The 17,288-nt window shown below is 37.2% G+C and overlaps 1 protein-coding gene across 1 annotated transcript in view; it reads left to right on the top strand.

Annotated features, from left to right (window-relative positions):
• The window catches only part of Dtwd2 (DTW domain containing 2), a 57,329-nt gene extending 40,404 nt beyond the window's left edge, over window positions 1-16,925 (top strand). Inside the window, exons 5-6 of the mRNA XM_028871804.2 lie at window positions 9,357-9,485; window positions 15,295-16,925. Coding sequence (XP_028727637.1) covers window positions 9,357-9,485; window positions 15,295-15,465 — 300 coding nt within the window. The 3' untranslated portion in view covers window positions 15,466-16,925. The remainder of the gene's footprint in view (window positions 1-9,356; window positions 9,486-15,294) is intronic.
• Window positions 16,926-17,288: the final 363 nt, after the last annotated feature.

Genomic DNA, 17,288 nt, shown 5'->3' with positions numbered 1-17,288 from the left:
TCCAGCTAGATGGCAAGTTAAGTAAGGGTATGCATATTATTATCCAGAATTAGAACATAGATTGAAATAAAGAAAGAAGTGGTTGGAGATTTATCTCAATGGTAAGCACTTGCCTAGCAAGCACAAGACCCTAGGTTTGGTCTTCAGCTCTGAAAAAGGAGGGGAGGGAGGGAGGGAGAGAGAGGGAGAGAGAGGGAGAGAGGGAGAGAGGGAGAGAGAGAGAGAGAGAGAGGGAGAGAGAGAGAGAGAGAGAGAGAGAGAGAGAGAGAGAGAGAGAGAGAGAGAGAGAGAGAGAATTTAAGATTGGGTTTTGAGAAACTGAAGTACTTAATGCAAGGGAGAGCATACACTGTGAAGGACACTGTGAATGTGTAGCCTGACGGATAGAAGGAAACCAGGGGCTTGACAGCAGAGCAAATATATATATTTTATTACAGTTTCATTACAGTCGAACGCTGTTGTTAGATCAGTTAAAATGAGCATGGAAGTGTCGTCAGTTTTAATGACATGATAGTTGCTGCAGTGTTGCTTTAGTAAGAGCAGTTTTCATGGAATACAGAGATGGAGCCCACACAATCTGGCTTAAGAGGCAGTTGGACGTGAGCTAACATAGAACACCGATATGGACAGTTTGGAGAGGAAAGGGAGGAAGTAGAAGCTGGTAGAATTGGGAGACTGGTGGGAGGGTGTTACTTATTTTCCCCAAATAAAGAGAGGCTTAAGCTTGTTTTTTAGTTAGTATGAAGGATTTAGTTAAAAGAGATCAAGGTAAGAAAAGGAATGTTTGATAGCATGATAGTATGTTTCTCAGAGAGCAGAAAGGATGAATGAGTGTGGTTTGGACATTTTCTTTTACAAGGGTTTTGGGTCACATGCTTCTGTTTTTTCTTGGATAAATAAATACCTGAAAGTGGGCTGTGTTTCTTATTTAGCTTTTTTCTTGGTTTTAGTCATTCTAACTGCAGTAGCTTGTCCCTCATTGTGGTTTGACTTACATTTGTGCCCCCATTATGATCACAGATGCCAAGCATCCTTTTCTGTTTTTCTTCAAGTGTCTAGCCTTTCCTCCTTGGGGGAGAATTTTTATTATTGAGATGCAAGACTTAAATATATCTACAAAGCCCTTGTTAGATTTATGTATCACAAATACTTATTTCAATCTCAGCCTTGCTTTGCATTTATTAATATTGATTTTGAAGAACAAGTTTTTAATTTTAATGAAGGCCAATTTGCCCCATTATTAAGTTTTATATTATGATAATGTATTTTTATTAGTACTGAGCTAGATTGTTTTGTGTTCTTGTTTATATAAAATTTGTGGATAATATTTGTGTGTGTGTGTGTGTGTGTGTGTGTGTGTGTGTGTGTACACATGATGTGTCACTGTGTGTCTGTAGAAGTAAGAGGGCAACTTCTGAGAGTTGGGCTTTTCTGTCTATTGCATTCTGGGGTCCTGTGGATCAAACTCAGGTTATTAGGCTTGGCAGCAAGTGCCATAGTAAGCCATATTGTCAGTCTTATTTTGTTTATTTATTAAATATTAGTGCCTTGATCCCATGTATCTTGTGAATTGCAGTCATACCTGAAAGGGTCTAGTAATGTGAGATGACTTGGTATTTGTTTTTAATCAACTGTAACTTTTAGAGAGCCATATTATTTTCTGGTGATACATAAACCTCTAACTGTCTACATTTTTGGAGGAGTACGTTATTCAGAAATGTTTTGCATATCCACAGTGAAAATAAGCTGTGCGCAGCAGTGTATGCACTGTAGACTTCCATGCAACAGCTGTCACAGTTGGCAGAGTCATCCTGGAGAAGTGCTGTATTCAACTGGTCCAGTGGACACAATTAATTCAGAAAAGGAGCTATTTGCATGACAGGCGTGGTTGGCATAGTTAGGCAGCTGGTATGATTATGTACCTCAATTATGGGGCATGGTGGATAAAGTTGTTTATGAAAAGATGAGAGTGCATAGTATGAACAGATGGCTAAGAATACTTGACTTTCTAAGAATACCTTGCCATATTACTAGTAATTTTTTAAAGAATTGGAAATTTTTTTGTATAGTTTGAGAAATACACTGAATACAAATGGAAGAAATTTATATAAACTGATTAAGAAGAAAGATGACATTAAAATGTATTTCATTGCTTTTAGAAATCACTAATGAATTTCATTGTTGGTTGGTTATAATAAACATGCAAGCAGCCTTTGCATTTCCTAACTTTCATAATATTTACTGTAAAACACAACACTTTAAAACATTTTGCTTTTGTAGCCCATACATTTTTCTCTTTCTCAGAACACACACACACACACACACACACAACACACACACACACACACACACACACACACACACACACACACGCATGCACATTCACATATGCAGCCTTGAATAAGCCACATTTCATGTACTTTTCACTGATTCGTAGCTACTTTTTAGTATGCTCTGAGGCTACTAAAGGTTCTTGCTAAGTATGTATGTCCCAAATCAACTTAAAAGCAGTTCTTGCTTTTCAGATTTATTGAACCAAAAGCAGATAGGTTATAGTCTATAATTTATGGGAAGAATTAAAAATTTACCATTTTCTAAAGGTTTAGTCTGAATCTATGAGATAAAATTAGACCATTTTATGTCTCATCAGTGTTAGAGCATCATTTTTAAAGTGATCAATGTTTCTAGCCTAGATTGAAGGCAGGGAAGGAATGTTTATTCTTAAGTTCAGATTCAGATCCAAATGTATTTCAGAAGTTCTAAATGGTCAAGAATGAGTGTGTGTTAAGCTTTTGAGATGAATAGTTTGAGGACTGAAGAGGATATATTTAACTTTTCATTAGCACTGTAGGAAAGTCGTGAATCTTGGAGGAGAATCATCACCTTACTAAACCAACACAATCCCTACTTACATTCTAAATATTTGTCCTGAAATTGACAGATGATTGTAGTCCTTACCCCTCATTAAGGAAACTTCTCTTTGCAACAGATGGAGACCATTATGTAAAGCCACAGCTTATTAAAATGCTATTGTGGAGCCCAGTCTCAACTGATTTGTATGTAATATAACTCCTACACCTGAGATTCAGGGATCATTGCAGAAAGGGGAGTGGAAAGCTGGTAGGAGCCAGCGGAATAGGAAAAGAACACCAGTAGACATTCCGAAGTGGACTGGATGCGTGTGTGGGAGGCAGTATCATGAGGCCTCAGACCTACACAAAGAACTATAGGCAACTCAGGAATGCTGAGAGTAGGAGACTGGGAGAGAAAGTCTTTCCCAGAGAGCACACCAATTGGTTATTCAATACCAAATGGTCAGCCCTGAAAACATACACACACACACACACACACACACACACACATTATATGACATGATGTTTAGGAACACACACACACACACACCACACCACCACCACCACCACCACCACACCACCACCACCACCACCCACAACAAAACAAATAAGAGGCCATGAGTTTGAAAGAGAGCAAGAAAGGTACAACACACCTGGGAGGGTTTGGAGGGAGGAAAGGGAAGGGGGAAAGTGATATATTATTATTTCAAGAAATAAAACTGTTAAATTTTCATTAGCAATGTAGTAGTCAGTTGTCACTGAATGACTTTTTCAAAACACATATATGTGTGTGTGTGTATTGTATATATATATATATGTATATATATATATATATATATAAATTTACAAGAGTAAAAAGGGACCTAGTTGATACCTAAGAAGAGGGCTACTCTGTAGTTATTCAATTACCTAGGGAAACAACATTTTTGGAACCTTGCAATTAACAGGGGCATTTTAACTTTTTTTTTTTTTTTTTTTTTCGAGACAGGGTTTCTCTGTGTAGCTTTGCACCTTTCCTGGATCTCACTCTGTAGCCCAGGCTGGCCTCAAACTCATAGAGATAAATTTTTTATTTTATTGTTTCTTTTTTTTTCTTTGACAGTTTTACTATATGTCCTTGGCTGTCCTGGAACTCACTCTGTAGATCAAGCTGGCCTTGAACTCAGAGATCTGCTTGCCTCTACCTCCCAGGTGCTGGATTAAAGACATGTGCCACCACTGCCCAGCAATGGGGACATTTTTATAAGTGAGCCTTATAACCACTAGGGACATAGCACTGTTCAGTTTTTCTATAATGCATCTGCTAGAAACTGAGAATTAGGTATGCAAAACAATCTTTGTCTTTGTTTTTTTAGAAGAGTATATGCTTCTGCTTTGCCACCAGTATTTTCTGTGGTCTTTTTAAATTGTAGTTTGATTTATTTATTTATTTATTATTTATTTTTTCAAGATAGGGTTTCTAGGGATTGGGGATTTAGCTCAGTGGTAGAGCGCTTGCCTAGCAAGCGCAAGGCCCTGGGTTTGGTCCTCAGCTCTGAAAAAAAAAAAAAAAAAAAAAAAAAAAAAAAAAAAAAAGATAGGGTTTCTTTGTGTAGCTTTTGGGGCCTATCCTGGAACTCAATCTGTAGCCCAGGCTGGCTTCAAACTCACAGAGATCCACCTGTCTCTGCCTCCTGAGTGCTGAGATTAAAGGCGTGCACCACCACCACCTGGCTTGCAGTTTGATTTTAAAAGGAATTTGTTTAGTTACACCATTATCTATTTTGATAATCTTACTCAGTTTGGATAAAAGGGCTAGATTAAAAACATATTTTCTAGTAAGTTTTGAATACTACTTTTGGATTTTGGATTTGAGGTGTGTTTAAGCTTGCAGATACTAGTTTAAATTGTTTTTTAGCCTCGAGAGCAGAAAACAAAATCAAGTACCCAATGATCCCTAATAATTTTTCAGTCATCTTATGTATAAATTTGTTAATAAAATACATGTTTAAAAATACACTTAAGACTTGATCTGTTTCCTACTTGTTAGAATTCTTCCTCAAGTAGCTGCTATTATGTCCTTGTATCTTCTGATCTTTCTAGATTTCCAGTTCCTCTTGGATTAGAGTCATATATATTAGTACTAGCGAATACTTGATCACTTGCTATTTTACATACATGTTTACATTCAACAGAACTCTAAGTTCATTATAGTATACTCTTTTCCTGTGCTTTATGTTATTATATTACATAAGCAGTTGACCTGAACTTTTAGATGGATTGTTCAGAAAACAAAATAAAAGTGCTTGTATTGGTAGAAAAGATTTAAATGTAGCTTTTAGTTCTTTAATAATATAAGAAACAGACTTTCTGAACAGAACACTGATGGCACAAACACTAAGAACAACAACTAATAAATGGGACATCATGAAACTGAGAAGCTTCTGTACAGCCAAGGATACCATTGGCGATTCAGACAAAGCAGCAGGCTACATAATGGGAAAAGATTTTTACCAACTACACATCTGACAGAGGGCTAATACCCAAAATATATAAACAACTCAAAACCTGGACATCAAGAAAACAACCCAATTAAAAATGGGGTACAGCTCTAAACAGAGAAGTCTCAAAAGACAAACACAAATGGCTCTGAAACACTTGAAGTGTTCCACATCCTTAGTCATTAGGGAAATGTAAATCAAAACTACTTTAACATTTTTGTCTTACACCGATCATAGTGACCAAAAGTAGTAAAAAAGTGACAGCACATGCTGGTGAGAATGCAGAGTAAGGGGAACACTCATTCATTGCTGGTGGGAGTACAAATGTGTACAGCCACTATGGATATCACTGTGATGGTTCCTCAAGAAGCTAGGAATTGATCTACCTCAAGATCTAGCTATACCACTTTTGAGCATACACCCAAAAGATATTCCTAACTTGCTCAGCCATATTCATTTATGCCCTATTCATAATAGCTAGAAATTGGAAACAGCCTAGATGTCCATCAGTGGATGAATGGGTAGAGAAAATGTGTATTTACATAATGGAATATTATTCAGCTGTTAAAAATGAAATCATGAAATTCGCAGACAAATGGATGGAGCTAGAAAAACTCATCCTAAGTGAGGTAACTCAGACTCAGAAACACAAATATGGTATGTATTCACTTATATGTGGATGTTAGCTGTTAAGTCTTCAGAAAGCATGGTATAATCCATAGAACCACAGAGGTTAGGTATAGAGTAAGGGACTAGTGGGGAGGGCTAGATCTCCCTACAAAGAGAAAATAGAATACTTAGTTATGGGTAGATGTAGTGGGGGCCTGGAATCAGATAATCAAACAGGAAGGCAGAGTTAAGAGGGGGGTGAAGGAGGGAATATAGGGAGGGACAGCTAAAACTAAGGGCCATCAGAGAGGTTGTATGAAAACCTAATATAGTAGACGCTTCCTGAATTATATGCATGTATGAAGGTGATTTAATCAAATGGCTGAATAGCAGGGGAGATAGAGTGCAAACCAAATGAAGCTCCCAGTACCGGGAATGGGTTATATCTAATTGAGTTGTTGGCCAAAGGGACCCCAAACAACATAGGCTATTGCCAAGGCAATTGGTAGCTCTCCAAAAACTGATGATAGGGTCCTCCTATTGCTGAAGACAAAGCTTAACACAACTCATTGGACATGGAGAAGTTAAGTTGGTTCCTGTCTAGAGCCTTCACACCTACAGAATAGTGTTCCTCGTACTGAGAGGTACTTAGCATACTACCAATGGAGAAAGGTAAACACCAACCTAGCTACAAAACTGTCACCTACAAGAATGACCTGCCTGCAAGATACATTGGTACAATGGTAACATAAAGCTTATGGACATAACCAGTATCTCATTGGATTTAAGGGCTACTCCATGAGATGGAACCCATCCCCAACAGTGCTCAGGGGGCAAGAACTTCAGACTGGATAGGTCAGGGACTGAAAGGAAAACCAAATACCACTGTCCTGCTAAAGGAATATTGCAGTGAACTGACTCCTAATGACATCCTGCTGTTCTCATAGATCAGTGTCTTGTTCAGTCCTCACCAGAGAAGCTTCTTCCTGCAGTAGATGGGAACAGTTACAGAGATCCAGAGGCAGACAATGTGCAGAGAGTGAGACACCGTGGTATACTGAGTCTTAAACAGATGTCTTTATCAGACCCCTCCCCTCAGGGCTCAGGAACCCCATGAAAAAGGAGGAGGAGAGAGTATAAGAGCCAGAGGGGATGACACCAAGGAAACTCCTAAATATAACAGGACAGATGAGCATATGAACTCACAGAGCCTGAGGTAGAATACGCAGGACGTGCAGGGGTCTGCATCAGATAGGGTTCCAGCACCAAGAGAAGCAGTCTTAAGCCCCTATCACTAACCCAGAAGCTATCTCCAAATGATAACCACTCACAAATGAATTAAACTCATTTTGAACATGTAAACATAGAACATTTACATGCAAGTTCACAATGCAGGAAATTTCCCCTCCCCTCGCCCAAACTGAGAGGTTAAAACTTATATATGGAAGTCGTCAAATATATTTTTCATATAGTTAATGTAAATGCTGTGACATCCTCTGAATCATATAAATGAAAAACTCAATCCCCTGCATTTTCTTATGATTTTCTAAATGTTGCTATATAGTTAAAAAGTATCGAGGAACAGAATTCTCTGTTTAAATGCCTACACAGATTCATATTTAACATATTTTCTCCACACCAAGTTTTGCTAGTTTGAGATTTTAATTTAGTCAAAGAAGTAACATGTTTATTTTTATGTATTTTTTACTGTTTTTCCAGTAACCCCCCCCCCACACCACACACACCACACACACCACACACACCACACACACACACACACCACACACACACACACACACACACACACACACACACACATTTAAATCTTTATTCTGCATATGGGAGAAAACATGATGTATTTGTTTTTTCTAAGCCCCTTTTTTTGCTTAACATAATGATTTTCATTTGCATCTGTTTTTCCTGCAAATGTCATGATTCCAATTTTTTAGAGCTGCATAAAATTCCATTGTATATATGTACCACATTTTAAGTATAAAGTAAGTCCTTTATTTTACATTGAAACTCTTATTTTTTCCTTTTATTGAAAATAGATTTTTTTTGTACATAATATATACTGACTACAGTTTACCCTCCCTCCACTCCTCCCATTTCCTCCCATTTTCTCTATCATTCAGATCTTTCCCCTTTCTCTTCTATTAGTAACAAACAGGCTTCTAAGGGATAATAAAATATAATAAGATAAAACAAAAACAGATACATTGAAATATGACAAAACAAACAGAAGAAGAGCCCAAGAAAAGGCACAAGAAAACACATAGACACAGAGACCCACTCAATCACACACTCAAGAATCCCATCAAAACACTTAAATGGAAACCATAATATATACAGAAGGGACCTCTAGCGTAAAAAGACAGAAAAATATAAATAAAACAAAAAATAATATTCTAAAAAAACAAAGCAAAAAACCATAACACAATATTATGGGACAAGTAACTTCCAGAGATGCCATGGAGTTCCTTTTCTGTTGGCCATCTACTACTGGGCATGGAGCCTACATTTGAGAGTAGTTTCTTTCCTCCAGTGAGACTCCCTTGGAGAAAATTAAATTTTCATTTGCGAATAGTTATCACTTAGAGATAGCCTCTGGGTTATCATTGGGGGGCATATGTCTACTTCTTTCTGTCCCAGGATCCTAACGTGCAGACCCATGCAGGCCCTGTGCAGCTGCCTCAGTCTGTAATACAGTTCATATGTGCGTGGATCCTGTGATTTAGAGGGCTTTGTTTGGAGTCCTCCATCCCTGCTGGCTCGTATACTCTTTCTGCCTCCACTTCCACAGGGTTCCCTGAGCCCTCAGGGGATGGATTCAATGTAGACATCTCATTGAGGGCTGAGTGTTCCGAGGTCTCACTCTCTGTATACTGTCTGTCTGTGGGCCTCTATATTTGGATAATGGTGTTAGTTTTTTGGGGGGAAGGTAAAGGGAAGGCAATACTCAGGCCTGAGTTGAGGGCTTCCTGTATGCCCAGCAAGGGCCCTACCACTGAGCTGTATCCCCAGCTTCATGTTAATTTTATTTTATTTTTAATTTTTAGCTACTCATTGGGTCATTTGAGCTCTATGCCAAGTACCTGTTTGCTATCCATATGTCTTCTTTTGTGAAGTGTGTCTTCACTCTTGTCCTCACTGGAGGGTGTTACTGGTATCATTTGGGGTATATAGAAATCTGAATGTATTCTGGGTATCTTTTCTTTGTCAGATATCTTTTCATAGCTAGACTCTTGCTTCTGCTACCCAACAGTAACAACTAATTATGTGCAAAGATATTGATATACTTAATATTTCTAAAGTTGTCATTTTAGATGGAAGGTGAGTGGGATTTAAAATATATGTTTCATAGTTTTAAATTCAAGAGGAAAATTACATTTGATTACTTTGCTTTTGGTTTCAGGTGCAGTTAAAAACTAGCATTTGTAGTCAGTATGTAATTCGGATGCAACCCACTAGCAGGTGCCTTTCTACCCTAGAATGTGCTGCTGTTGCTCTTTCCATCTTGGAGAAAAATAACTGTATACAAGAGGTATGTGGAAGTCATCATTTCTTAAAAGTAGGGTTGGATGTTATTGAGAAAATTTAGACATGCATCACTTGTAAATTTTGTAAGTCACGTGACAAGTGGAGTATATCTGCAGTAGATATTTATGGACTTTCATAATCTTCTTCCTCTCTGGTATTTTACTGTGTTGGTTTATCATTCCAGATTGCATTATTTAAATATTCCCACTAAGCTGTGCAAACAGCATTTTTAATTTGCTAAATTGCGTGTGAGTAGCACAGTGCTCAATAGAGTTTTTTTTTTTTTTTTTGGCTCGATTTTTCCTTTAGTGTTCTCTACTTCTTTTTTAAGTAGTTTGTATTCTCTGGTGATCAGCTTTTTTCTTTTTAATTAAAAGAACATTCTCCAGCAACATTACTTGTTTGCATTGGTGCCTTTATTTGAGGAGATATGCTAACATTCTGTTTACTTTATTAAACTTGCTTAGAGTGTAAAATAGATACTTATATGGATAGAAATGCCCACAGAATATGAAAAGGATTTAACCTACAATCAACATTATATTTAATTCTCATAAAATTTCTTGTGATTACATATATAACTAACAATTATCAGCAGAGAATAACATTTCATTGAGCTTAGTAATATCTCAACTTTTGGGGACATGTTAGAAACTTCATATTTATAGCAAAAGAAAAGTATAGTAAAAATAATTTTAAGATGTGTTATGAAAAAGAAGTGAACTCTTACTTCTTCCTCGGAAAACAATGTCAGAGGATGACAATTAAAAAAGAGTTGGTAACTCCTCCCCCACATGGCACCACACAGGCACTCCCACACATGCCTACACATAGACAGCTCTCTCTCCTGCCTCATCTTCCTTCATTGTATAGTAAGTATCAGTACTGTGATGAGACGATACCTTAGCCAGGAAGGAAATTCCTGCCGTGATTAAAACCTAGCCAGAGTAACTGGAAGTTATAAAGACGTTAATCCTGAAGAAAATAAACAAAAATATCTCCAGAGTTTGCAAAAGAGTCAGAGTGAGGGGAGCCAGGATTGAGTGCTTTGCTCTTCCCAGGGCCCTGAGCTGTGGGAGTGAGAGTTGGAGGCTTTTTTCTTTGGATGGAAGTTGTGTTTCATGATGAGACTTCCTTTGGAAATGGACTGTTCCAGCTAAACAGTTCCACTCCCCATGTTGTCTCTGAGAAGAACACTTCCCAGCAATCCTGGTTCTGTGCCTTGAATGACCAGGGCACCATAGACACTTCTCTTCTTCCTCTACCCGTTACTTTTTCCTATTTGTGTAACTTTATTTCCATCTGTTCACCACTTTTCCTTCTTGATGAAACCAGAAGCATTCAAAGATGACATTGATTCCTACTAGATTATATGTGATGGTTAGTGATATGATATCTTAAAGAGGAATCTTTATCATGACCACACAAGACTTGAATAACTATGTCCTAAGTATAGTATCTGAGAATAAGCAATCGCTAAAGTATAGAGTTGTGATGGGAGCCCACATGTCCTGAACTTTTGTTATTCCTTATGGATGGATCGAACATAAACTTTCATAGTAACAGTAAGGGCCTAGAACTCTTATTCTGCTTACTTCGGCCTTCAGGAATAATCAAATCACAGTGGCCAGTAGAGAAACAGTGTCTGACAATCATATCCATGACTTCGGTGATTCTAACATGCTTGGTAGGAGCATGAACAGGAGACCCGTGTAAAGAAACATCTCGTTACTTATTATAGAAAACAAATTTGCTTCCAGTTAATAGTATAAGCTGTTTTATTGGAAGTGAACCCTAAGGCCAATCTGTTAAAAATTAGTTAAAAAAATTAAATAGCACACTTTGTGGAACACAGTTACTGTCTTCTGTGACAATGGGTATATTAGTTCTTCCTTGGGAGGAAAGCTATAGTGTATTTCTCCTAGAAAACCTTGAGATCTTGGAAAACAGTGAAATATTGTATGACTTATAGATATCAGGCTCCTCAGAATAAACAAATTTAATGTAACATTGCTTTTCAGTCTTTTGGTTCTTCCCCATCCTGTATGCTGGAGCAACTTTGAAGCACAGGAAGTAGCAGGATGTGAGAGGCTATGAGCGTATGGCTCCTGGAACAGAAGTACAGGCTTTGAAGTCAGTTTGAATCGCAACTTCATCACTGTTGTCAGCATGGCTTGCCAGGGGCAGTTGCATAATCTCTCTTTGTACTTGCTTTTCCTTTTAAACTTGTATAAAATGGTTACCTAGGCTGGGGATGTAGCTCAGTGAGAGAGGACTTGCCTAATGTGTTCCGTCCCCATTGCCTCCTATTGTAAAATGAAGTGGGGTGTATTAATTGCTGCCATTGTCGACACAAGCACCTTTGACTTTCTATGCCTCTCCAATTTTGGTAGATCAAGGAAAGATTTAAACTACAGCTTGATGAATTTTATTAATCTACTGCAGTATTTACCAGGGAGCCTTCACCTTCAGGTTTATTTTTGCTTCAAGGTCTTCCTTTATGTGGGAAGTTTTACCTTACAGAATTTCAAAGTGTAAAAAGCTTTTAGCTGCATGTAAATTTAAGAATTTTAGCTCTGTCCAGCAAGCTATGACCACACACATGAAGACAAAAGGATCCACATAACACTCATTTTCCTCAAGTAAACATTTAGATAAAACTAGTTTTATAAATAGGATTTTCTTATGTACTCTGACTCAAATCTGATATTTTTCTTTATATTAGAAGCATTATCATTTATTGAACATCAGGTAGTGGTTTCAACACTGTAATTGATGGGGTCTAATATATCACCTCACTGTTTGTTATGATAATAACTTTTTTAGGTAGACTTTATTTACTTACTTTGAAGCACATAACTAATATATGATAGCATCATCAAGAAGGCTGCATTAAAATGGCATAGAATGGCAATGCTTTAATGCCTCTCTGCATGCTGCTTGTTCAGTGGGAGTGCCAGGAGGGCTTCTAGAGGCTCATGCAGGTGCTTAGGGACCCAGGATTATGGAAATCTATCCAAAAATATTTCACTTTCATAAAGATGAGGCAAGAAAAATGGTAAATTCTGCATTACTTATAATACTTCTACCCAAAGACAACACACAGTACTCGAGCTCCTCAGATTTCATTAACTAAGTCTACTTGATCTATGTTGCTGTGATAAATCACTCTGACCAAAAGCAAGGAAGGAGTTTATTTTAATTTAAAGATCGCAGTCCATAACTAAGGGAAGTGGAGACAGAAATTCAAGTAGGAATTTGGAGCAGAAACTATGGAAGAATGCTTCTTTGCTGGCTCACATACAGGTTCAAGCTTAATGAGTTTTCTTATACATCTTAGTACCACCTGCCTAAAGAATGGTGTCACCTACATTGGGCTGGGCCCTCCTCTATCAATTAACAATCAATGCGGTCTACCACAGACCTGCCGTCAGGGTAATGTGATCTGGGGAATTCCCCAATTGATACTCCTTCTCAGATGACTCTAGGCTGTGTCAAATTGACAATTAAAACTAAGTAGGACAGTGTCCATGACTAACTTCAAAAGGAATAAAAAATGTAAACTGGCTGGGCGGTGGTGGAACACACGCCTTTAATCCTAGCACTTGGGAGGCAGAGCCACGCGAATCATTGTGAGTTCGAGGCCAGCCTGGTCTACAGAGTGAGATCCAGGAAAGACGCAAAGCTACACAGAGAAACCCTGTCTCGAAAAACCAAAATAAATAAATAAATAAAAATAAAATAAAAAAATGTAAACTGATCGTTTACCAAGACAAAAGTTACTTTATTATTAGTGACCACAACAGAGATTAAATGAGGATCTGGTTTAGATCTATTACTTAAGTAAATTTGATAGAACCTTATCTTTGGGATGTCAAAGTTGGAGGTGTTTGACCATAATATTAGCATTATTCTATCTGTGAAAGTAAATGTTAGAACATGAAGAGACTTTTAAGTTGCTTCTATCTGTATATAGTCATATCCGTGTTTCCTAGAGACCTATCATGTTTTATTGTCCAGTCTGTCCATTGAGTTGACTATTAAGTAAAATTAATACATTTTTCTAGTTCCTTTCCTGTCTTTCTTATTAACATAAACAATGAAAAGATACGTGATGGGATTTCTATAATAGTGAAAACATACCTAATGGACTTTCAACAATAATGTTGTGTTGAGGTTTCCAAAATACTTGTCTGTTTTTCCTTATTGGTCTATATCAATAAGGAATTGTGTGTGACAGCATTTAAAAACAAAGGCAGTGGTTAAATCAATTTTTAAAAAAACTTCTGTAAGTACAACATGCAAAAGTGGGCAGTCCTGAGTTATTCATGCAGTTTGGAAAGGACATCAAGAACCCAAATTATGGTGCTGGAGAGATGGCTCAGCAGTTAAGAGCACTGGATGTTCTGTTAGAAGACCCAGCTTTAATTCTCAGCACCCACATGACAGCTTATAACTGTCTGGACCTTCAATCCCAGGGGATCTGATGACATCTTCTGGTGCACAGACATACATGTAGGCAAAATACCCATACACATAAACACAAAAAGCCCACATTTTTTTCTGTCCACTGTCTTCTGTGTTTGGCTTTAATTGTCACATTTATTGCCGACTGATCATCATAGTTGTCCCACTCTAATAATCATATTCTTGATAGGAAAAGGGGGGCAAAAAAAAAAAAACCTATGCTACCTAAACCTGTTGGCTTTGAGTGCCTCTAAAAGCCTATTCCAAGTGACTTTTAGTTACCTGTCATTACTCATTATTTTATTAGTAGATGGGCACAGTGCTCTCATGAATACAACTTGGGTTCTATTACTAAGGATAAAAATAATGGGTAGGGAGAAGCAATGATCAGGGCCTGCCATAGTGTTTAATACTTCATTGTATATTTTTATATATAAATTATACCTTGTATTTTGTATATGTGGGGGAATAAATTTTCACACAGACCCTTTGTCAATTTTTTCCTGAGGCAGGGTTTCACTGTGCAGCGCTGGCTGTCCTGTCACTCACTCTGTGTAGATCAGGCTGGCTTTGAACTCAGACATCCTCCTCTTTCTACCTCCCAAGGGCTGGGATTAAAGGCATGTGCCACCACTGCCTGGCTCAGTTTTTTCCTTTTTAAAAATTATTCTTTAATGGCCTTTTCAACCAAAACCTTTGCTATTCTCACATACAAAGAATCTGACCCAAAAAATGTGTTTAAAATACTATTTAATTTTGTTTAGCTTTTGATCTTGAATAACCTTGCATGCAGCATGTGTTCCTATTGTGTGGCACCCATCTCTATTAACTTACATGTAAAGCCAGTTACCACACTAGTGTTATTTGCTCGGCTCTGCAGAAATTTACTTTAAGGCAGGGTATAAAATTACAGTATTTCAAGTGTACCACTTGTGGCTCTGTCACCTCTGTGTCTTCCATGGACTGATGTGAGGGAGACGTCATTGTCATCATGGAATTGTTTGTATCAGTGATTGAAATTCAACTAATGTGGTGTACCTATCTATCTAAATGCTTCCTTTAATCAGCTTGTTAACTAATTAAATTATAATGACACATTTCATGCTATCTAAATAAACTAGTGTATAAAACTTAAGTCAGACTCTATTTCTTATATGAAAAATCAATATAAATCCTTTTATTAGAATCTGTGAATTTAGAAATAATTATGAAGTATAGAGTAGTGATTACTTTTCACAGTCAAAAGCAATATAAAAAAAGAACACGTAATTGTATTTGAAAGAAAAATAATAGATAGAATACAAGTTGCCACAAATACATTTTTAGTATCTTTTTTTTCTTAACAGACTTTGCTTCGCCCTCTTCAAGCGTTGTGTTCTTTCCAGCTTCAGCACGGTGCTCAGATTCGCCTCAGCAAGGAATATCTTCTGAAAAACGGATTATATCCCAAGCCAATGCCAAAGAACAAACGCAAACTCAGGAAGATGGAGCTGTTGATGAACAGTGTTAAAATTTAGCCCAGTGTCCCCGTGATGCTCCTTCACCTGTCTTTAGCTGACAAGACTTAGTAAACTTTCCCCCAGTTTAGGCTTGAGGGCTTTGACTCTGAAGAAGGGATGCTGGCAGGTACTTGTGCGGAAAGAGTTGGTCTGCTAAACAGCATCATGCAGCACACTTCCACCCACTCTGTGAAAAGCAGTCTTTTGTTTCATTTTGTTTTCTTGTTTTTTTTGAGGCCAGGTTTCTCCGTGTAGTCTGTAGACCAGGCTGGCCTCAAACTCATAGATCCACCTTCCTCTGCCTCCTGAGTGCTGGGATCAAAGGTGTGTGCCACCACCATCCAGATATTGTATTTGTTTTTAAATATGTGCTTCTAATACATTGTTTTAGATCTCTTCAAAATACAATTAGTTGTTGGTCTAGAGTAAAGAGTGTGTATAAAATGAAGGTAGTTCTGCCTGGGAACAGTGTTGTTTCCATCAGTGTTTGTGGATACCTAGGTATCTAGAGATCAGTGATGGAATATACCCTGCATTAGTTTCAGCCTTACTGTGAAATAGGTGGCAAAAGAGGGTTACTAGTTTTATTAACTAGTATAAAGAAACAGGGAAACTTGACTGTTTCGGGTTGAACGTGGACTCCGTGAATGTGATTTACACCCTGTAATTGTCTGGCTTCCTGTGGAGTGCATTTAACTTTGAAATAGCCTACATTTTCTTTGGTAGTTGCTTTGCCTCAGTTTTAGTTTTCAGTGTTCATTTAACAAGTTTACTCGTTGTGGTAAGAGGTTGTTGGTGAAGTTTCTGTATGGCAATGACTGAAGTAGAGTATAATACAGTTATCATTTTGAGAACATACTTCTGTAAGTAGCTCGACTTAAAAAAATTTTTTAAGAGCAAAAGCTTTCAATATGAAAGATCAAATTTCTCACCCTATTAGGAGAATATGTGCTGAGATTTTGTATAGAATAAGAGAAATTTATACACTCTATATTTATATTCAATTTATAGTTAAGAAAACACTTTGGCAAGATCAGGGTGTTTCATTTTGACCTTTGTTCCTGATTACTACAGTTCCTTGAATTCAGTGTTAAATGGAAGGAAAAATCAAGCATGCAGTTTAGTGGTGATTTGATAAGTACCTGTGTGTGACACAAACATACACCAGTTTTTGATGTTTTTCATGCTCATTTGTTTATTATTGGCTCAGATTAGACACTCATTAATAGCTTGGCTGGTCCCAATTAGAATGCTAACAAATATGTAGCAAGTTATATGAAAATATTTTAAAATATTAAAATTTAGATTTGTGACTTCAATTGCTGACTTATATTTTCATTTAAAAATAAGTTGGCCTTTTATAACCTAAATGTCTAGTATCAATTATTTGTGTAATAATGAAAAAATAATATAATGTATAATTGTTTCTTAAGGAATGAGTTAAAATCATCTTTCAGTAATTTTTATGTTGGAATTAAATTTCACAAATTTCTATTGAGTGTTATGATTTTTTAAGAAAAATCATTTATATTGATATTAATTTCTAATATCACAGATACCATTTATATTTCCAAACTTTAATTAGTGTTTACCATTTAGAATAACTTTTATGTTTTAAATATATTAACTACTTAAATGTTTAAAATTAATTACTTTGGCTGTGTGTGTGCGTGTGCGTGTGTGCGTGTGTGTGTGTGTGTGTGTGTGTGTGTGTGCGTGCGTGTGTGTGCGCGCATGTGCATTTACTTAAAGAAGATGTATCTAGATAGAGGGAAGATGGCACATTTGAGACACTTGGCACTTTGCTACACCCGTGAATCTAAAACAGCATCAGATGCACG

This window comes from Peromyscus leucopus, chromosome 19 (assembly GCF_004664715.2).
Source record: "Peromyscus leucopus breed LL Stock chromosome 19, UCI_PerLeu_2.1, whole genome shotgun sequence".
NCBI classification, from domain to species: domain Eukaryota; kingdom Metazoa; phylum Chordata; class Mammalia; order Rodentia; family Cricetidae; genus Peromyscus; species Peromyscus leucopus.
This window is presented reverse-complemented; position numbering and strand designations above follow the sequence as displayed.